This window comes from Carassius gibelio, chromosome B3, assembly GCF_023724105.1.
Source record: "Carassius gibelio isolate Cgi1373 ecotype wild population from Czech Republic chromosome B3, carGib1.2-hapl.c, whole genome shotgun sequence".
NCBI classification, from domain to species: Eukaryota; Metazoa; Chordata; class Actinopteri; order Cypriniformes; family Cyprinidae; genus Carassius; species Carassius gibelio.
This window is the reverse complement of record NC_068398.1, coordinates 45380636-45402971: the sequence shown is the minus strand read 5'-3', so window position 1 is coordinate 45402971 and position 22336 is coordinate 45380636. Positions and strand designations below refer to the sequence as shown.

The window sequence follows — 22336 nt, the reverse complement described above, 5'->3', positions numbered from 1 at the left end:
TCTTAGTAGAAAGCTGTAAAAATATGAGATGGTTTTTGGCAAATATACCGCAAATATATAATCGTAAAGACATCAAAACCTAAAATAAACTCCAGAAAAGTGTATAAAATGAGATCTTTAAAGGTGCACTAGGAGATCTTGGAAAATGCTAACTTTAGCCAGATAGCACTGAACGTGAATGTCCCACCCTCCCTGCAAATCGCCGCTCAAAGCCACGCCCCCTGAATGCAGATATGCATGCAGATCAGACGATCAGAGACAAAATAACTACAATACATAATCTGTCATTCAACAGTGAGAAAACTTTGTAGCACAGTTAGTAAAGTAACAACAATTCCAGGAAGGAAGATAAGGTTGTTGCCATTCTCGCTCTGTCAGCACATCGCTGATGACAGATCCTGTCTGCACGAACCGGTTGTGCAGAGGAATGCAAATACACGTTGACAGACAGGTAGGAAAGTCAATCAAAACGCTCAGAACGAGTTCTTGGTCCTACGTCTTCCACAGAATATGTAAATACATAAATCCATTTAAACCACTTAAGTTAATGATTGCTATCGGCATGTGAAGAGACTTTCAACCAGAATAGCAACAACAACAACAAATTTCTAGAGACAATCACTTATAGCACTTTTAATTGTAATAAGTGAATTTGAAGCCCACACAATAAAATATTTATACACATATAGTGGCAGAGCAAGGATGTCTTGATAGGGGTGGTCAGGGAGGGGCCAGCAAACAGTCTGGGGTGGCACAGAAATAAAAAAAACAATCTAAAACTGATCTTCTTTCAATTGATAATTGCCGCCCCATTATGCTCATAACTGTGGTTTATAAAATCCTGGCCTTGGTGTATGCCAATGAATTAAAAACGTATCTTGACTCCATAATTCTGAAAAACAATCTGTTTCATCATCATATATCAGTCTTAGATTTGCTGGATTATGCTGATTCTGTGCACTCAAAAAGTATTCTTCTTCTCTATATGTATGAAGCCTTTGACATGATTGAGCACCAGTTTCTTAACTTATGGTTAGAGAGTTGGACTTGTTACCCAAAGAGCACCATTTCTGAGTATGGGTTACCATGCTTGGCAAATGTCATGACTTTCACTTAATTAATTATAAATGTGTATGCATTTGTGTTTAATTATATTTAATTTATAATTATTGGTCATTATTTTATGGATTCGTGTCTGATCCATTGGCAATGTGACTGTTTAAGAATTATAAAATAATAATGTGACTGTTTAATTTTAAAATAATTTAAAAAAATAATTAAAAAGTACCTGTCCCTGAATACGGAAGAAAACACATTTATGAATCACAAATCGAGGCTAAAGAAAACAGCATTTAAACATTTATGCGAATGTTGAGATAATCTATCTACTGATAGATTCTTATTTTGAAGACATTTGTATAGACCTGATAAATAGATTGTGACAAGCATCAGCTGTTCATGAATTGTGTTTGACTCATTGAGGAAACATCTTCCAGTAAACTCCAGATCAACTTTAAGTCTAATATTCCAAATGAAATGTATAATATAATGTCATATAATATCGAGACACATACATCACAACATCAAGGAATGTATGAGAGCAATATTGCTGGACTTACCAACAGTTGTAATGGAAACTGCTTGTTCCACGGTGTTCTGAAATGACCTCGAAACCTATCTAAACTTGACTGAAACTTTCAGTTTCATTTCTTCTTCTTTAGGGGTGGGCGGATCGAAACTTATCTCTGTTGTATCCATACGTTGGTATAGGATAGTTATAAGCCTAATGAGATAGATACTTTAGGTTAACTTCATTCTATACAGCCAACTATTAAAATTGTTTTACTTTTAAAGTGTTTAATTACAATCAACCAATTAGTTTTAGATATTTCACTTAACACTGATTGTTGAGAGATGGGACAACACATCCAACAATTGTAACTGCTATTAGGTTTAAACATGAAAATATTTTCAATTGTAAATATTATGAGGGATTAATAATAAAATGTAACAATAAAATGTTATCCCCTTCAATGTAACTTATAGATCTAATTAAAAATTATAGATACTTATTGTTTTCTTACTACATCTAAAACAGTGTCCACCAAGAAGAGTTAAATAATTAATATGCAATAAAATGTATAAAATTATTATAATTTTTTTTAATTATTAGTACATGCTATAAAAGTTATACATCAGAGATAGACCATAAGGGTGCAGACATTTGAAAAGATATACAAATACAGAGGGGTAAAAAAAAAACAAAAGTAGGTGATTTTCACAGTTTCAAGATTTTTCATACACAAATAAAGGGAATATCCATATGATTTGTAAACCTGTATGAGAATGAACTTTATTGCCAAGTATGTTTACACATGCAAGGACTTTGTTTTAGTGACAAAGTCCGCCTGTGTCTGGTTGTTCTGGTGCTCAGAGCTCTGTAGCGTCGACCCGATGGCAACAGTTCCCCTTTGTGACGGCGGCTGACCTGTGGTTGGCCTGGCCATGTGTTACTCAGAAAACAACAGGCCAATCAGCAGAGAGGCTCATGAATAATTATTAGACAAGCTAAAGTCGACCTGTTCTCAGCAGACCTCCTGACAAAGGAGCTGTAAAAATATAATGAGAGGAAGTGTGCTGGATGTGAGGGATCCTGAGTGATTTTGACAGCCCTTTTTCTCACTCTGGATAAGTACAGTTCTTGAATAGATGGGAGAGTTGAACCGATGATTCGCTCAGCAGTCCGGACTACCCTCTGTAGTCTTCTGAGGTCAGATTTAGAAGCTGAGCTGAACCAGACAGTTACTGAAGTGCAGAGGATGGATTCAATGATGGTGGAGTAGAACTGTTTCAGCAGCTCCTGTGGCAGGTTAAACTTCCTCAGCAGGCGAAGGAAGTACAACCTCTGCCACCAACTGATCATCTCCATGCCACGCCAAATTGAGGCAGTAATTAAAGCAAAAGGATCCCCTACCAAGTACTGAGTACATATACAGTAAATGAACATACTTTACAGAAGACCAACAATCCACTAAAAATGTTTGGTAAAAGAGTCAAACTGTAAAAAAGTCTGGATGGCTCATGCCGGGAAGTATAACACAGGCTATAGTATATGTTATAAACTCCAAACACATTTTCTCTACCAACTCCAAAATCATCTGAAATCAATGCTGAAGAACCGACCCAGAGTTTTCAAGGTGAACATACAAGGATGGTCAAACACTGTTTCCAAAAAAAATTATATATACATTTAAAGAACAATGTAGGAAGATTTTGAAGTTGGAGGAGATTAGTGTGTACAACAGTTCAAGACAGGGTATGTCTTAAAACAGAGTATGCATGCACATTTCAGAGCTAGACAAGACGAGCAAAAACTGTATAATTATTTATTTATTTATTTTTATAGAAAATTACCAATTATTTCGATAGTTGTGACTGATTCATTATTTGCGACTGAAGAAAAGGAGACATGATGGATGATTGGATGACATGGGGGTGAGTAAATTATCAGGATATTTGTATTCTGAAAGTGGAGTGATTCTTTTAAAAACTTACCATCATGTACCCTTCTGTAGCATGAAAAATATGTATTTATATTAATATGTATTGTGTTCACTCCATGCAGTTTGTATGTCTCTGTCTAACAGCAAGATCTGTTCACTCGCAATTGTCTAGAAATGTATAGAAGAATAGTGAATGTTTTCGTTGTTATTGCTTATTGCTCTATTCTTCATCAGAGCTACAAGTTAGTTTACAAATTGCAGTGTTTTATCAATACGTTTCTGCATTGGGCTAACACGAATAACATGGCTGTTTGGGTGTTTATCACCCGAGCTGTGGGATAAGTAATGGTGATTGGCATTCTGTTACTGACCTGCGCTGCATGCTGTAGACCAATCATGACAGACAAGGGTCATACGTGCATACTCTTTTGCTACACACTCAAAAGTATGTACTTTTTCCTCACAAAAAAAGTACATACTTTTAGGTCGTAGTATAAGTAGGCGAATTGGGACTCAGCAAGTGTTTCCTCTGGATGTTCTCAATAACAGGAAGTGGTGTCCCTGTGATGTGTCTCAGTTTTCTTCACCCTCTGCAGTGCCTTGCGGTCAGCCACTGAGCAGTTCCCATACCAGACTGTGATGCAACTGGTCAGGATGCTCTCGATCGCACACCGGTAGAAGTTCACCAGGATGGATGAAGACAGCTGATTCTTCTTCAGTGTCCTGAGGAAGAAAAGGCGCTGGTGAGCCTTCTTGACCAGGCTGGAGGTGTTTGTGGCCCAGGACAGTTCCTCGGAGATGGTGGTTCCCAGGAACTTGAAGCTGGAGACACGTTCAACAACCATCCCGTTAAAGTGGATGGGGTCATGCGTGCTTCTTTTCTTCTTCCTAAAGTCCACAATGAGCTCCTTTGTCTTACTGGTGTCAAGGAGCAGGTTATTGTCAAGGAGCCGCCAGATGGTGTACCTCTTCCCTGTAGACAGAGTTTGAGAGGTTGGTGGTCTGCTGAGTGTGTGGGTTTTGGTGGCCGTCTCTTTGCTGTCGCTGTTGAAGTGAGCATAAAAGTCATTTAGCTTTTTAAGGAAGGAGCTAGTACTTAACTACTTAAATAGTACTCATGTAAGATTATGCCAAACTAGCTGATGTTCTTTTTTTGTTGAGAAATTCACCTTTTTTTTTTTTAACAAGATCAATTATTTGGTACAACATTTTTACAGTTAAACCTGTGCTTACATATTTGCATTCATCTGCCAAATATTCTTTCAAAGTTAATTAAAACCAGATATTTTACATTTGGTCCTCAAAAAGAGAACATATGCAAGTAATTTATTTAGAAATTGTAACCCTTTTAAATTTAAACCATGACACAAAAAATTAGCATCACCTCATTGACCTATTAATAAATTAAAGTTGACCTTTTATTTGTATGTAGGTCCAAACCCAATTCTGTTTTTACCCCTTCCAAAGTTTCAAGGGGTAGGGGTGAAAATATATATATCTAAAAAAATGTTGAGTTACTGATCTTATGAGGTGTTTGTGCACCTGTCCCTTGAATCTTCTTTATTATTCCTGCAGACCTTACAATTACATACAAGCTCAAGGAAAGATCATTGTATCTTTAAAAACGAACAATTATAAACACAAAAAATAGAAAACATAACTTTTAATGGGTTTGTAATAAAAGTGCAGTTTAGTAACGCTTTAGATTACTCGCTTCATCATAGTTATGCTGCCTCTACTCCCGTGATCTGCTCCTCTGCTATCAACAAGAGCAACGTCTGTACTTTCTCAACAGACAATGAAACAGCCACGTTTTAATTGTAAAAAAAGGTGCACTCTTTCAAAAGTTTGATCCTTTTCTGTTCTGTTCAATTTTAACATTTATTAGGCTTTAAAATAATTTTAATTTACCTGTGCTTCTCAGTAGAAATATACAACAACTGAATAAAGCTATCAAAAACTAAAATCGAAAGTAAATGCAGATTAAACCTTAAAGCTATAAAATTATTGATTTCCTCTTTTTTCCTTTTGCGATTTGATATAAAATGATAAACACTACAACGAGTGCCAATGCCTTTGTGCAATTGAAGATCACAAACTAAAAGAGAAAATGGGTTGAATTTGCATTTTTTTAAAGATGTCATTTCGCAGTGTGTTTATGGGTGTGGTCGATACATCGCTCCTCGTGATGGCCGCGATCACTGTGTCACATTTCTGGGCTTTCAGCATGCTGACACTGCGTTCGTGGATGACTCATGTTCTCATTGCGGGGACATGACAATCTCGCGTTAAGATCGAGACTTGATTACCTAAAATGTTAACGGTGTTAACAGAACACAAGTGATAACCTGAGCTCAGCCACCAAAGTAGGAGAAGACCAATTTATTTTTTGACTTTTTTTAATGGCCAGTTGTGGCCTGTGCAATAAATGTTAAAAGTTCTAAACCATCTGTTGTGTTATTGTCCCACTATATGTATGGTAATATTTACAATGATATATTGAATTTGATCAGTGTCACACATTGTCCGACATACCAACATTAGTGAAGATAAGTGTAAAATGTATTATAATAATAATTTACTCTATTTAGAGTCCATTTCATTCAACATATTTAGTATTAGTGGCATCCAAGTTATTTGACACATCTGAACATTAAAAAAAGTAACATTTACTTTCCATGGTAAATTAGTTACTTCTATAAAGATGTAACTCAGTTACTAATTGTGAGAAGAAGAGGGTAACTATAACTAATTACTTTTTTAAAAGTAACATGGCCAACACTGCTATGCTCATTGTTGCTCATTATGCAGTTCACATTTTATTTTTAATCATTTAGTTACATTGCGGCATTTTGCAGTAAGACAGAAATGTAACATTTTGGTTCCAAGTTTACAGTAAACGGAATAGAGCAATGTCTCCATACAATCACAATTAGAGTGTGTCTACTGTAATGTTTTAAACCATAGCAAAAGAAAACAGGTGTGGATATACAGGAAATCATTTATAGAAAAAAAATAAAAAGCCTCAAGTTTTTAAAAAAAGTTAACAATACAAATAAAAGACATGGCTATGAAGATGCCATAATCAGATATGGCACACATTAGGCTGTGGTGTGAGCCTAGTCACACATATTTAATGGGAATCTTAAGATTATTTGTGGGAAGCTCTTCCCAGAGGCTTCTCTTGAATGTGTTGTTTTTTAATATGAACATTGAGGTTACGTTTATTCTTGAAACTCTTTCCACACTGAGCACATTCCTCTGCCGAATGAGTCTTCATGTGGCTATCATATCTTATCAGACTTCTGAAACACTTTCCACACTGAACACATTCGAAGGGTTTTATTGCAGTGTGCCTGAGCTTGTGACACTCAAGGCTTAATTCTGTTGTGAGTCTCTTTCCGCAAAGATCACATGTGAACACATTCTGTCCAGTGTGAACTCTCATGTGGTATTTACAGGAGGATGCATTTGTGAAATTCTTTCCACAATACTTGCAAGAGTAAGGCTTCTCTCCAGTGTGACGTCTCATGTGGATTTTGAGGTTTTGTTTTCCAGGGAAACTCTTTCCACACTGTTCACATGTATAAGGTTTTGCTCCAGTGTGAATGTTCATGTGGGAAGGAAGGGTGCTTTTCTGTGTGAAACCCTTTCCACACAGATGGCAGGTGTAAGGTTTCTCTCCAGTGTGAATTCTCATGTGACTTTGAATTTTTACTTTTTGACTGAAACTCTTTCCACACTGTTGACAGGTGAAAGGCTTCTCTCCCGAATGAATTCTCATGTGCCTTTTAAGGTTTGATTTATGACTGAAACTGTTTCCACACTGTTGGCAGGTAAATGGTTTCTCTCCTGTGTGAATTCTCATGTGACTTTTAAGAGCTGCTTCATGAGGGAAACTCTTTCCACACTGTTGGCAGTTGAAAGGCTTCTCTCCTGTGTGAGTTCTCATGTGATTTTTGAGGGATCCTTGTTGAGCGAAGCTCTTTCCACACTGTTGGCAGGGAAATGGTCTCTCTCCAGTGTGAACTCTCATGTGCGTTTGAAGATTTTGTTTTTCATCGAAACTCTTTCCACAGTGATGGCAGGTGAAAGAGCTGGTAGATTTAGTTTTCTGAGCGCTTTTTCGTAAAGATGTTGTTTTAGTCTGCGTGTATTTTTTACCAGTTATTAAAACATGGTTATTCTCATACTGATCTGTCTTTTCTATTGCATTTGGATCTTGATTCTCCTCTTTCAGCACCAGCAGGTCTAAAGCAAAAAAAAGATAAATACAAGTTTAAAGTCAGAAAGCAAAAGATAAGAAAAGCAACCGTGAAAGCTTTTAAGGTGGAGAAACACTAAGCCGACTTCAAACAACTAGCAGTCACATAAGCCTGGGGTGTTGTTTTCTTCCTACATCAGCAGCATCAGGATCAAAAAGCTGTGATTGGACACACTGCACAGTCTACCTGCAACTGCAAACTAACACATGCATTCTGTGCGAGAACAATTATCTGTCTATATCAGCAGCTATCAATAGTATGTATTCATCATTCATCAAACAAGGTTATACAAAATATAAACAAAGCAGCGCTTGCTTACCATTTTGAATATCAGTTATGTTGATAACTTTATTCAATTTTAGCCGCTAGTGTTCTGAAAATATTTGCATATTTGTGTAAGATCAAGTAACATTAGAACAGCCCTTGTCTGTGCTGCCGTCATTTACTTATTTTCATCACTTTAACTTGAATTCTGAGGCACTTACTTGTTCCAATCAGAGTTCTCTGTTAAATTGGGCAAAGTGCCGCCGACCTGGAGGTCTGCTACCCGATCTAACTCCAACAGTCTGAGTCAGGTCGGGCTTGTAGCTAAACTAAAACTATATGCAGTAGGCTGCACTGATTTCATATTTGCATACACACATACATACATTACTGAACACAAATATCGAAATCGTGCAGCACACACACAGAAACATTGTGGCGCACAGAAACTTTTATTAATAAAATAGCTTCTACGTAATTTTTCCCAGCAACGAGGGGATAAAATTGCTGTTTTTGAAGCAATTAAGCTTTATTGCTGGTAGAGAATGATGCACAGGTGCAGGTAAAACTACATGGTGGAAGAATTGTCATATTTTCATTACAACCATTAAAAGATTTGGTGGAATTTATGTGACAGTTGCACTTTTTGACTTTCTGACTAAAGCCCCTTTCACACTGCACGTTGTCAGCTTCTGTGTGAATGCAAACACATTCCGGATTGATTCAGGGATCAATCTCGGGTTGGGTAACACAACCGGGTTCGGTCCCACACCAAGTTCTGTGTGAACAAAAGCCAGAACCAATGCCGTAAAAGGGTTGTCATATTGATGACACGTTATTTACTGACTCTTTTACCAGGTCTTTTGAAGCAAATCTACATTCGCAACAAAAAAATATGTGCAAAATGTAATGAAGCAGAGATCATTTAGTTCATCACTATCCGTTGTGAAGCTGAGGTCGTTCACCAGCTTAAGTGGCCATGCCTAGCGTTTTCCACGTGCATTACAAATCACATCCTGATGTCACGTGTCATTGCGGGACCTTTATGGCAGTGTGAAAGGGGTTTAACAGACCTCAGCATGTTAGGTCAGGCCACACCTCCTCCACCACCATGACACTCAACACTGGCGTACCACAGGGCTGTGTGCTGAGCCCATTCCTCTACTCCCTTTACACCCACGACTGCAAGCCTGTGCATGGATCCAACTCCATCATTAAGTTTGCAGATGACACCATGGTGATTGGCCTCATCAGAGACAACGATGAGATTGCCTACAGGGTGGAGTTACAGCACCTGGCCACATGGTGCACTGACAACTCCGTTGCTCCTAAACACCGCAAGACCAAGGAGCTTATTGTAGACTTTCGGAAGAAGAAAGGAAGCACGCACGACCCCATCCACATTAACGGGATGGTTGTTGAACGTGTCTCAAGCTTCAAGTTCCTGGGAACCCACATCTCGTAGGACCTGTCCTGGACCACAAACACCTCCAGCCTGGTCAAGAAGGCTCACCAGCGCCTCTTCTTCCTCAGGACACTAAAGAAGAACCAGCTGTCTTCATCAATCCTGATGAACTTCTACTGGTGTGCGATCCTGGCCAGATGCATCACAGTCTGATATGGAAACTGCTCAGTGGCTTACCGCAAGGCACTGCAGAAGGTGGTGAAAACTGCCCAACACATCACCTGGACACCACTTCCTGCTCTTGAGGACATCCAAAGAAAACGCTATCTATGTCGAGCTCCCAGCATTCTTAAGGACTCCTTTCACACTGGTCAAAGACTTGCCCTCTGGGAGGCTCTTCAGGAGCCACCGGACAAGGACGAGCAGACTCAGAAACAGCTTTTTCCCTACAGTTGTCTCCTTACTGAATTCTGCCCACACTACACAGCACCCACTGCTTATTGCACTTCTGGTTATATATTAACTACATTTCATTGCCTTTTACCTTACATGTGCAATGACAATAAATGAAAATTCTGTCATCATATATACAGTGCATCCAGAGTTATTAGGCAAGTTGGTATTCTGGTCATATTTCTGCCTCCAATCCAAAATGCAACCATTAATACATTTGTCAAAAAGGTAAATTATGATGTACAATTATTTTTTAAGAAGGATATTAACAAATCCAGAAAGAATTGAAGAGCCAGATACTTTAATCTCCTTGTCAACTAATAAAGATTTGGCCATTAAGCCAGCGGTAAAGGTGGAGCTGTAGCAATATGGAGTAGAGAGAAGATTGTATTAAAAAAGGAAAACTTTTATCAACATCTATGGAACGATCCAACATTCTCTCTGTTAAAAATCCATGCATTGTATGTTTTTATATTTTTCCAAGAATCCACTAAAATTTTAACAAACCTCCTGGACGTCCTATTATTTTCATAATAAATAAAACCAGGGACAGTTAGATGAACACGTAAGTTTACTATGTATAGAGCATTGTATCTTTCCCCATTCAAAACTATACGAGTAACGCATACAGTCTTTGGTATCAGTGTATTCCTAATAGAAATTAATAGTTTTGTTATCTTCAGCAGATATATGGTTTAATGTTACTCAAATTACTTGTTTTGTTTAAGCTACTTCTGTTATTTCTCCTGATTTACTGGGTGATGTCAAAATAACACAAGTCCAACACTGAAATTTGATCTTTCTCAGGTGCACTTAGTGTTTGTCATGTCATGTGATCTCAACATCTGTCCACATGAGGCTCCATGTCAAATAAAACCACTTTAACCCCTTACTAGTAACCCCCCTTTTTTGGCATGTAGACCGAAATGACATACCCAAAATAAAAAGGTTTCTGCTCATGATTCTTTCTGACTAGATACATAATCAACCTTTGTTCACAAAGCTGACACTTTAAAGTTTACTGTTCAGGAATCAGAATCACTCAGACTGTTATGATAATAGAGATATATAAGCTCAAACATAAAAACAAAAAATAAAAATATTAAAAACATATGTTTTAAATGTATTTAAAAAAATGTTGATGTAGGAAATGAGTTTGAAAACACAGTGTAGCTAAGGCCACAAGTCTTCCAAGACTTCATAAAAAATTTCATAATCGAATCTATAAAACGGTGAATTTTATGAAATATTTTCTAAGGCCATGTCATGTGTGTTTTTAGAGAAGGCTAATCAGATTGATTTATGGCCCTTGTCATCTCTATAAGATCTCACATGTAAACATTCCTGTGCTCTTTGTGTGTTTCACTGTTGAAAGCTGCCCGAATCATGATTGTATTGTTCTCACCAAACGGTTCTTTCACACCTCCGCCAGGTATGACACATTATCCGCATTATTCTTTTATCATTATTCTTTTGTTTTTATTCCACCTTTATTAGCCTTGATTGTGGTTTTTCAGGCTTTACAAAGCAACAAAGCAGCGATCTCACTTCAGTCTCTCTTTGCATTTAGCCCTTATTTATCAAAAGTCTTACTATAAAAATACAACAAAACATTTTCTTACGACCTTACGTGAATTATTGAGACAAAAATGCATTATGAAGAAGAAAAGCACCTGCTATTAGTAGCATTGGTGCTAACGTTAGCATCAAGCTACATCTGACAATTTATGAAATTATTAGTACACTTTTACTCAAAACTCACTTTAAACCCCGATCGAGTGTTTATAATAACTTCCTTTAGCGATCAGGGGTGGAATTTGGTCGTTTACTGTTGTAAAAATATGTTATTTGTAGCCTTTTTCATCGCTGCACAAGTTAGCATTTCCGATGTACATTTTCGATTTTTTTTTATAAAAACGCCCCAGATCTCAAGAAATTCTCATACCAAGCTTTACTATCGTAATCGCGGGTTTATTATTCGGATATTTTGTGTGTACAGAGGTGTTTCAGTGTTGTTTTGGCCAGATAACTACCAGGAAGTGTGCAGGAAGCATGTGACACGATGGGGCGGTGTCCAGATATGAAACTCTAAGATTGACGTTTGAAAGACCCAATCAGAGTCTGAGTCACACACCGCACGAGCTGTGACTACTGCACGCACACACAGATCGCTGGGAGAGGCTGTTTATCATCTGATCGCGTAAATCCGTGGAAAATGAATAGAAATGACGATTCTGTCTGAAGAAATATGAAGTAAACATCAGTAAATATATCCATATATCTCAGCAGATATGCATCTTTGGTCTGTAAATCCTTATTGACGCTGTTCAGTGAGTCTATGTGAACACAAATAAACCGCTCTTGACGTGACTGAATATGAGTGAGTTGTGAATTTCTATTCAAAATGTGGCATAATACGGATTTATTATTTTGCACTCCTGACATAAATCACTAAATATCTGTCACTGCAACAATGTTTTATCAAAATATTGGTCAAATATCGAAGCTTGAGTCTTTAAACTTTCCATTGATGCACAGTTTGTCCAGATAAAGTAAGACAGTGATGTTTAATGTGCTGTGAAAGTGAAACAATAATAAACTGGGGCCGTCAGCGATGTTTGCACGCAAAGGGGTTAATCAGGATACTTCAGAAACATCATTAATTTCTTTAGAGCTGGACATTTGTCTGTGTGAGTTGAGCTTTGAGAAATAAACCAACCTGTTTGTTCCTCCATCTCTTCTTGTTTCAGACTGAACACTTCTTCAATCCTGAAGTCTTCACTCTCCTCTTTAATAAACGCCATCTTTATTTCAGTTTGTCACAAGGATCTCAGTCGCTTCAGCAGGACTTTCTCTGTTTAAGAAGAAGAGGACAATGAGCAGAGAGCAAATTAAATCCAAACTAAATCTCTCCATCAGCTCCCTAGTTCATTAGTCATCACACTAGTTCAATAGTCAACACACTAGTTCAGTAGTCAGCACACTAGTTCAGTATCAGTGTCATGAGGATATCAGTCTCTTCAGCAAGACTTTCTCTGTTTAAGAAGAAGAGGACAATGAGCAGAGAGCAAATTAAATCCAAACTAAATCTCTCCATCAGCTCCCTAGTTCATTAGTCATCACACTAGTTCAATAGTCAACACACTAGTTCAGTAGTCAGCACACTAGCTCAATAGTCCGCACACTAGTTCAGTAGTCAGCACACTAGTTCAGTATCAGTGTGTCATGAGGATATCAGTCTCTTCAGCAAGACTTTCTCTGTTTAAGATGAAGAAAACAATTAACAGAGATCAAAATAAACTCCAACTACATATCTCCATCAGCTCCCTAGTTCAGTAGTCAGCTCCCTAGTTCAGTAGTCTGCACACTAGTTCAGTAGTCAGCACACTAGTTCAGTAGTCAGCACACTAGTTCAGTAGTCAGCTCCCTAGCTCAGTAGTCAGCACACTAGTTCAGTAGTCAGCACACTAGTTCAGTACACTAGTTCAGTAGTCAGCTCCCTAGCTCAGTAGTCAGCACACTAGTTCAGTAGTCAGCACTTTAGTTCAGTAGTCCGCACACTAGTTCAGTAGTCAGCACACTAGTTCAGTAGTCAGCTCCCTAGCTCAGTAGTCAGCACACTAGTTCAGTAGTCAGCACACTAGTTCAGTAGTCACCACTTTAGTTCAGTAGTCCGCACACTAGTTCAGTAGTCAGCACACTAGTTCAGTATCAGTGTGTCATGAGGATATCAGTCTCTTCAGCAAGACTTTCTCTGTTTAAGATGAAGAAAACAATGAACAGAGATCAAAATAAACCCCAACTAAATATCTCTGTCGGCTCCCTAGTTCAGTCAGCACACTAGTTCAGTAGTAAGCTCTCTAGTTCAGTACTCAGCTCCCTAGTTCAGTAGTAAGCTCTCTAGTTCAGTACTCAGCTCCCTAGTTCAGTAGTAAGCTCTCTAGTTCAGTAGAAAGCTCTCTAGTTCAGTACTCAGCTCCCTAGTTCAGTACTCAGCTCCCTAGTTCAGTAGTAAGCTCTCTAGTTCAGTAGAAAGCTCTCTAGTTCAGTACTCAGCTCCCTAGTTCAGTACTCAGCTCCCTAGTTCAGTAGTAAGCTCTCTAGTTCAGTAGTAAGCTCTCTAGTTCTGTAGTAAGCTCTCTAGTTCAGTAGTAAGCTCTCTAGTTCAGTACTCAGCTCCCTAGTTCATTAGTCAGCTCTCTAGTTCAGTAGTAAGCTCTCTAGTTCAGCAGTCAGCTCCCTAGTTCAGTAGTAAGCTCTCTAGTTCAGTAGTAAGCTCTCTAGTTCAGTAGTAAGCACACTAGTTCATTATTCAGCACACTAGTTCAGTAGTAAGCTCTCTAGTTCAGTAGTAAGCACACTAGTTAGGGAGTCAGCACACTAGTAATGGAGTCAGAGTTAAATCTACTTAGAAATGAGCTAACTGTGTTTACGATAAACTGATTCAGACACAGGGAGCGAAACCAGACGGTCTTTTATGTTACTTCTGTTAGGATGCATACTCACACAAAATAACGCCTATTAACGTTAGATAAAGCATTCCAATGTTACATTCAGTAGCAAATAATTAATCCGATATCGTTTAAAAACTATATAATTAACTGAACGCTTTGACTTGAACACACACTTGAGCCGGATCACAACAGACGCGGGAGCGCGCGCAGTCCTATGATGTCACGCCGCCAGAGCAGAATTAAAGTCTTCTCCATCAGCTCAGACACACTGTGCAGCTTTCAGACAGAGACAGATTACAGAGCTCTTATTGTCCAGCTGATCAAACATATATTTAAGATGAAATATAAATCTAATCATAAAGGTATTAAATATTTAACTAATATAAATGTAAACTTGTGGGATTACAAATGTAAGAATATGTCTTAATAAAATAAGCGCAGCGTTAATGAAACTCTTGAGAGATAGCGGTGTTAATAACCGAAAGTAGAACAACTTTCTCGTCACCAGTGTACAGCTGGCGGCGGTACTCGCCTTTTCCAGTTGACTTGCAATCCGCCAACACACTCGCAGAAGAAGACGGAGCTCCTAGACGGGACTTTTATTTTGGCTGCTGAGACGTCACACATCCACTTGACATCCGGCTGAAGAAAGGTTTGTTTGTGTTCGTTTAAAGTGTTGAAATCGATGTAAACTGTTCAGACGCCAGTATGACTTTACAAGAAGTGTAAAACGAATGGATTGTTGTTGAGTGTAACACGGTTAACGCTTTATCCAACTGTAATGAAGGTTATTGTTGTGAGGTGCGTCTCATTTCGCTCCCTGTCGAGAACACTTCACTTTAAACGCACACTTCCGAGAAATACAGGGCTTAAAACCAAACAACCTCCAAACCGTGTGACATTCGTTTGGTTTAGTGTTTGAGATAAACCGGGCTTAACGCGAATTATTTTGTCTACTCGTCCGTTCAGGTTACTGACCCTGCCAACATTTACACTGAAACATAAAATATATGCTGTTGACATCGTCTTTAATCTGTGTTATTGAACTAAAAGACTCTGTCGACTGCACCCAAAATCTTAAGATACCGATTCAATTTCACTAGCACAGCCAACACCACTAGCCTAACAAATGTAAAGTCCCTAACGTTAGGTTTTAAAGACAAGTGAAGAGTGAATTCATAAGAGCAAAGGAACACATTATAAACAGTAGCATTATTAAGTACATGGAATAAAGATACAAATGAAATTATGTGCTTTAGGTCTTTATGTTTGAAGGTGTCAGGTATAGAAACTGAATAATCACATGCAAAATAACATTTATATTCTTCACTCTGTTTCGCACCTTGATTATTCACAGCTGTTTTACCTTCATGCGATCTGAATTATTGTGAATATAAACGTTTCCTAATCAGAAATTGGACGTGAATGGCTTCTCAAGTCGTATTTACTATTAAGAAACTCTGAAATAACTTTGATGCAGACAATAAATAAATAAATAATTATATTTATTTATTAACCAAACTGGTTCCCATTGCATAGTCTGTTGTATATTATATGCTAAATATTGTAGTTTAATCTTCACTGGTGATTTAAGTAACGTTATATCTAAAATAACATGTTAATTGACCCAATTTTAATGGTTAGATTTTAATGTAAATTAATATTTGTGTTTTAATGAACACTATTCATATTTAAATGGTCTTTTTGCAATTTAATATTCACAGACACTAGTCTATATCACAATTTGATTCAAGTGTACTGACCTGTTTTATTATTTATGCATCATAAAAATTAAAATTTCTGTGATTCTGCCCACATTCCTGCATCTCAGAGATCACAGGTCACTACTTATGTAGCAAACGGTACATCAAAGCGATGTACATTCATCTGACTGAGTGAGATGGAGAGAAGTTAACAAGGGACAGGTGCAAACAATTGGACTGGAGTGCAGCCTCAGTTTGTCATTAACACGAATCAAAAGATGAGAGAAACTGAGCCTTTTAAAATCACTAGAGAGTCACTTGAGACAATATATTCACCAAATGATTCAATTGAAGCGCTCAAATTACTGTGCTCATGTAGATATACATTATTGTTTTGGGCATGCTTTGTTTTATGTTTGTTGTTGAAATAATTAATGCATTTTTGTTTTTAATTCTGTTTCTTTTTAGTGGATATATAATGTGTTCTTTTATAAATTTTTAGTGCACATTTTGAGTGTTTTACAGCCGTTAACTATACCTCTGACTGACTTTAATGTGGTTTAGTTTGTATTTCTGTTTTCCAGAAGTGCTCGTGGTGAAGCACGATGGCGTTTATTAAACAGGAGAGTGACGACCTGAGGATTGCAGAAGTGTTCAGTCTGAAACATGAAGACACTGAGGAACAAACTGGTTAGTTTCATCCTCCAAGATTAACTCGCTCACTTTTTCCTCATTAAAATGCCCAGCTCTACAGAAATGAATGTTATTTTTGGAGGAATTTAAAGTCCTCTTTTAGCTGAAAGCATGTGCCTAAACGGTCAAATACACGCAAAAATGTGTCAAAATCCGGTGCTTGGTGATTATTCACGTAAACTCCGGTCAGTTATGTACTAAACGAATGTAAACAGATACAAGTGTAACAGTAAATTGGATCCGTGCAGCTCTTAAAGTGATAGTGGCTTATATCTTCACAGAAGGTCTTTCGTAGCTTCAATAAGAAATTCAATTCAAGTTTATTTGTATAGCGCTTTTTACAATACAAATCATTACAAAGCAACTTTACAGAAAATTATGTTTATACAATATTTAGTAGCAGCTTATTGTGGCGACTGTCAGTTTGTGCCCGTATGACAGGATTTTTAGAAAAAAATTAATACAAGACGTAGTCAGCTAGACGATGAACATTATTAATAAATAATTGTTATATGATGTTTGATTCAGGGTTAGCATCATCTGGGGTCCTCTGAGGGTCAGCATCATCTCTTCTCAGGTGTTCTGGATCTAGACTGGAGCTTGTGTAAATCCTAGTTACCACGGGATGTAAATCCCATGCCAAAACAAAAAATAGAAACAAAATAGAGACATCATTAGCATAGCTGTTGTTCCAACAAAGTAAAATTAGTTTAACCCAAGCTAATGAATAAGAATGCGCATTTGATCAGATGCAACTACACTCACAATTTAAGAGATACATTGGGTCTCATTCATGAAACATTCGTAAATATACAAGTAAATATCTGAGTGATTTGCGCGTAAAGAGAACTTCCCGAAAACTCTTCTCCTGATTCACAAAAACTTCGTAAACGTCAGATGTGATAGTGAAATGTGTGTGTGTTTAATGAATTCCAATCAGTCGTAAATGGGACGCGCGTGCACGCTCACTCTCAATTACCATAAATCCCGCCTATTAAATCCGACTGACAACTATATATGAGCATCATATTATGACACCAAACGAAGGATTTCAACATGTCTTCTCAAAAGCGACTGAAAAAGAAACATTTCTCAGCTGCAGAAATCGAAGTTTTATTATCAGAAGTTCATTCAAAACGCCACATTTTATTTTCAAGCGTAGCCTACTAGTGGCGTATCAGGTCCTAAAAAAGGAAGTTTGGCAGCATATTACAGATCCTATTACTGGCTCTCATAATAAAAGTTAAAAGAAAAACCGTAAGTAATTAATATATATAATATTATTTTCAAAATGCTGTGTAAATATGTACCCGATTAAGGTGAATTAAAATGCAGCCGTATTAATGAGCAAAACATTCAGACGTTAAACGCACTATTTACGTGTGGCTGGGAGCAGGTGTAGATTTCTTTCGTGCCAACTAACATTTGGAAAATACGAACATTTTAATGAATCCGAAAATTTACGCCAAAACCACTTTACACGCGATTTACACAAAAATTTGTTCTGCACGTGTTTCATGAATGAGACCCATTATTCGAATGCTTGGCGAAAGAGATGTGTTTTTAATCTAGATTTAAACAAAGAGAGTGTGTCTGAACCCCGAACATTATCAGGAAGGCTATTCCAGAGTTTGGGAGCCAAATGTGAGAAAGCTCTACCTCCTTTAGTGGACTTTGCTATCCTAGGAACTACCAAAAGTCCAGCGTTTTGTGACCTTAGGGTGCGTGATGGGTTGTAACGTGGTAGAAGGCTAGTTAGGTATGCAGGAGCTAAACCATTTAGGGCCTTATAGGTAAGTAATGATAATTTGTAACTGATACGGAACTTAATAGGTAGCCAGTGCAGAGACTGTAAAATTGGGGTAATATGATCATATTTTCTTGACCTGGTAAGGACTCTAGCTGCTGCATTTTGGACTACCTGTAGCTTGTTTATTGACGAAGCAGGACAACCACCTAGAAGTGCATTACAATAGTCCAGTCTAGAGGTCATGAATGCATGAACTAGCTTTTCTGCATCAGAAACAGATAACATGTTTCGTAGCTTGGCAATGTTTCTAAGATGGAAGAATGCAGTTTTTGTAAGAAAAAACAAAGGAAGTTAAATTTTTACAGTGAAGAATATGCTGTTAGATTTATTCAATATATATAGGCTGTTAACTGAATACTTTAATAATGACATTTATTTTTTGGTGTTATGGCCCACTTATAATCGTGATTACAGTATTGACCAAAATAATCGTGATTATGATTTTTGGCATATTCGAGCAGCCCTAAGTCTTTTAACCGTTAAAACACCCTGCAAGTTTTACAGCTTAAATGAATTTATTTCATCTAGCTCCAAGAATGGCTCAATTTCAATCCTAAGGACATAGGTGACAACACCTAGCACCAGTTGTTGATGTGATAAAAGATTCTAGGAATCAAATGGATTTTTTTATATCAGAAACAAGTTGCATATAATTTATGGTTTTCAATGAAATAAGAAATGTGTATATCTCAGTTTATTTATATAGTACTTTCACAAATTTATTTACGAAGTAAAATGGATTTTATAAAACAAACATTAAAACACAAAACACTACAACACAAGACATGTCATACATCATGCTACACATCACTCACACTCAGATGTGAACACCAGAGGAAATAAAGACTCGAAGCCACTTATAAAAGTGTCACTACACTACGGTACAAAGGAAAAAGCATGATCTCCTTTAAAAAGTTTTGATGTTTTAATACTTTTATCTTGATTTAGCTCTCTGTTGCTTTGAGCCGTTTAACTCTCATTAACTTCTATTTGTCTCTGTTTCACTTTAGACCTGATGGCAATAAAAGAAGAGAGTCAAGAACTGAAAGAAACCGAAGAGAAAGCTCAATATGAGAGACATGATTTCTTTGTTGTCAAAAACCCCATACCATATGAAACCGATTCGGTTCAGAAGACCAAACCTCCCAGTTACCTAACATGCCATGAATGTGGAAAGTGTTTCACATTAAAAGTAAACCTTAACGAACACATGAAAATTCACGCTCAGGAGAAGCTGTTCACATGCCAACACTGTGGAAAGAGTTTCACACGAAAAGAAAGCCTTGATGAACATGAGATCTTCCACACCGGAGGAAAGCCTTTCACTTGTGATCAGTGTGGGAAGAGTTACAGATATAAAGACACTCTTAAAGCTCACATGAGAATTCACACCGGAGAGAAGCCCTTCACATGCCAACACTGTGGAAAGAGTTTCACAGTAAAAGGAAACCTTAAACAACACATGAACACTCACACCAGAGAGAAGCTGTTCACATGCCATCACTGTGAAAAGAGTTTCTTTACAAGTGAAACCCTTAATCAACACATAACCATCCATTCAGAGAAGCCATTCACATGTGATCAGTGTGGGAAGAGTTACAAATACGAAGAAAGACTCAAGTCCCACATGAGAGTTCACACCGGAGAGAAGTCGTTACAGGGCTACAAGGGTGAACGTTCAGGACCGAGCAGGTTTGAGTGTGATCAGTGTGGAGAGAGTTTCAGCTGTAAAGTGAGCCTCTACACTCACGTGAGACTTCATACTACAGCCAAGGCTTTCACCTGCGAACTGTGTGGAGATAGCTTTTTACAAAACGGAAATCTTAAGTCCCACATGAGGATTCACACTAGAGAGAAGCGCTTAGAGTGGAAAGAGATTCAGACGTAACGCTTGATTCACACATGAAAACTTCTTACTGTTGTAAACTGTGTAGGGTCATAGAAAGGTGTCAAAAGTGTTAATTCACTACAGTGACGACTGGGGATGTTTATTATAATTTTTTTAAATGGCACTAAAAAGTATGAATCTCTTTGAAATGGTGAAGTTGAATGTGGCTCAAATCTGATTGTCTCTCTCTCTCTCTCTCTCTCTCTATATATATATATATACATATATATGTGTGTGTATGCCTCTATTTTATGTATTGTGCATCTGAGTGGCTGCACCTGACCATGATCTCTGCTATAGCTCAGTTTTTGTCCCAAGGAACAACTTTGCAATTATTAAATTAATCTTTCAACCGAAGGAACATATGTCTTCTTTAAATGTAATGTTAGTCTGTACTTCAGCGTTGGGTAAAACACCATCATCTCCTTTGTGGTAACAGCGAAGATGTTGAATTAAACATACACACAATCAGCTTTTTTACACATGCCCTCCTATAATCACATTCTTCTGTTTAGCGCCTGCTCCATTTCTGCAGATCAGTTTTTGTAACTGCATTACTTAATCCACCTTTTGCTTTGGTCTTCATCAGCAGCAGTGTTGCCAGATTGGAAATGTCCAAGTATCGTACCAGAAGTTCAAAATTATCATATTTGGAAGAAAATTATCGTACACGAGTCAAAAAACGTATTTATCTATTCAATACAAACTACGTTTTGACACGACCTGCAAATTACCACAATAGATAACTAGGCGTATGTTTGGACGTAAGCAGTGAGTACTAAATAGTGTGAAATATTTTTAATTTAAATATTCACATCTTAAAGGAACAATGATGTTAAATTTCAGGACCTGGAAATACAAGGCATTAAAATGCAAGTACTGTTAATGCAATGCATTATTTTTTCAGTTTGTGCTATTCAGCATGCTTTTTTGTTTCAAAGACAAATGTCATTATATTGCTTGCATAGCAATCAGCATAAACAGAGTCGACAAACAAGAATAACGGTCACAGGCAGCAGAGAGACACAGGCAGCGAAAACAATCCAAGATAATACATGGCAGGAACAAACAAGCAAAGTGCTCAGACACCAGACTTGGCTAAACAAGACTTTGTAATCACTGAGAGTCCAAACACAGTATATATAGGGGTGTGGTAATGAGGAACACCTGGCGGTGATTAGCCCTAGGCACAGGATCATGGGAAATGGAGTTGAGACACTAGCTGTGTCCCAAAGTGAAGTGCATGGACTCCGAAGTGTGGATGTGGAGTGTGGATTTCTTACATTGAAATGTAAGTATTGTGTTTTCATTTACCCAAATATCTAGCCAAAGTGTTAAAAGTCAGTGTTTTTTGTTTTTGTTTTTGTTTTTTTTTACATAAAGCCTACAAACAATAAGACAGTCAAGTCAAGATTATATATTGTATAAAAGTGAAGTGACATTCAGCCAAGTATGGTGACCCATACTCAGAATTTGTGCTCTGCATTTAACCCATCCGAAATGCACACACACACACACACTGTGAGCACACACCCGGAGCAGTGGGCAGCCATTTATGCTGCGGCGCCCGGGGAGCAGTTGGGGGTTCGATGCCTTGCTCAAGGGCACCTAAGTCGTGGTATTGAAGGTGGAGAGAGAACTGTTCATGCACTCCCCCCACCCACAATTCCGTCCGGCCCGAGACTAGAACTCACAACCCTTCGATTGGGAGTCCAACCCTCTAACCATTAGGCCACGACTTCCCCATAAGGGAATAAGGCAATTGTCTTTCCCTTTGTTGTGTTTTTTTAGTGCTGACATGTAAGGGATGTCTCTAAATGTTTTAACCAAACTTTAGCACTTCAGTATTTAGGATGCATGTCCTGCTGTGTCTTATTTTCTAATGTTACGATCTCTGT

At 37.7% G+C, this 22336-nt stretch overlaps 4 protein-coding genes across 7 annotated transcripts in view; 2 read left to right on the top strand and 2 right to left on the bottom strand.

Moving 5' to 3' along the window:
- The window catches only part of si:ch73-170d6.2 (uncharacterized), a 33046-nt gene extending 31363 nt beyond the window's left edge, over positions 1–1683 (bottom strand). The window contains exon 1 of the mRNA XM_052551449.1: positions 1620–1683. The gene's annotated coding sequence lies outside the window, so the exon portion shown is untranslated. The remainder of the gene's footprint in view (positions 1–1619) is intronic.
- Positions 1–22336, top strand: part of LOC127952767 (gastrula zinc finger protein XlCGF8.2DB-like) — a 270368-nt gene that overhangs the window by 76284 nt on the left and 171748 nt on the right. The gene's annotated exons all lie outside the window — the stretch shown is intronic.
- LOC127952765 (gastrula zinc finger protein XlCGF57.1) lies at positions 6293–14622 on the bottom strand. 2 transcript variants are annotated; one of them, XM_052551484.1, is made up of 3 exons: positions 14518–14622; positions 12610–12744; positions 6293–7754 (listed from the first exon to the last, which is right to left on the bottom strand). In XM_052551484.1, the coding sequence occupies exons 2-3, from the start codon at positions 12692–12694 to the stop codon at positions 6655–6657; spliced, it is 1185 nt and encodes a 394-aa protein (XP_052407444.1). In that variant the 5' UTR covers positions 12695–12744; positions 14518–14622; the 3' UTR covers positions 6293–6654. The 2 variants fall into 2 exon arrangements, with proteins under 2 accessions (XP_052407444.1, XP_052407443.1); XM_052551483.1 differs by having other exon boundaries at positions 14397–14569.
- Positions 14853–20945, top strand: LOC127952771 (gastrula zinc finger protein XlCGF8.2DB-like). 3 transcript variants are annotated; one of them, XM_052551504.1, is made up of 3 exons: positions 14853–14996; positions 16632–16737; positions 19561–20945. In XM_052551504.1, exons 2-3 carry the CDS (start codon positions 16653–16655, stop codon positions 20436–20438), a joined length of 963 nt encoding a protein of 320 aa, XP_052407464.1. In that variant the 5' UTR covers positions 14853–14996; positions 16632–16652; the 3' UTR covers positions 20439–20945. The 3 variants fall into 3 exon arrangements, with proteins under 3 accessions (XP_052407464.1, XP_052407466.1, XP_052407465.1); XM_052551506.1 differs by lacking the exon at positions 14853–14996 and adding an exon at positions 15008–15145; XM_052551505.1 differs by lacking the exon at positions 14853–14996 and adding an exon at positions 16332–16422.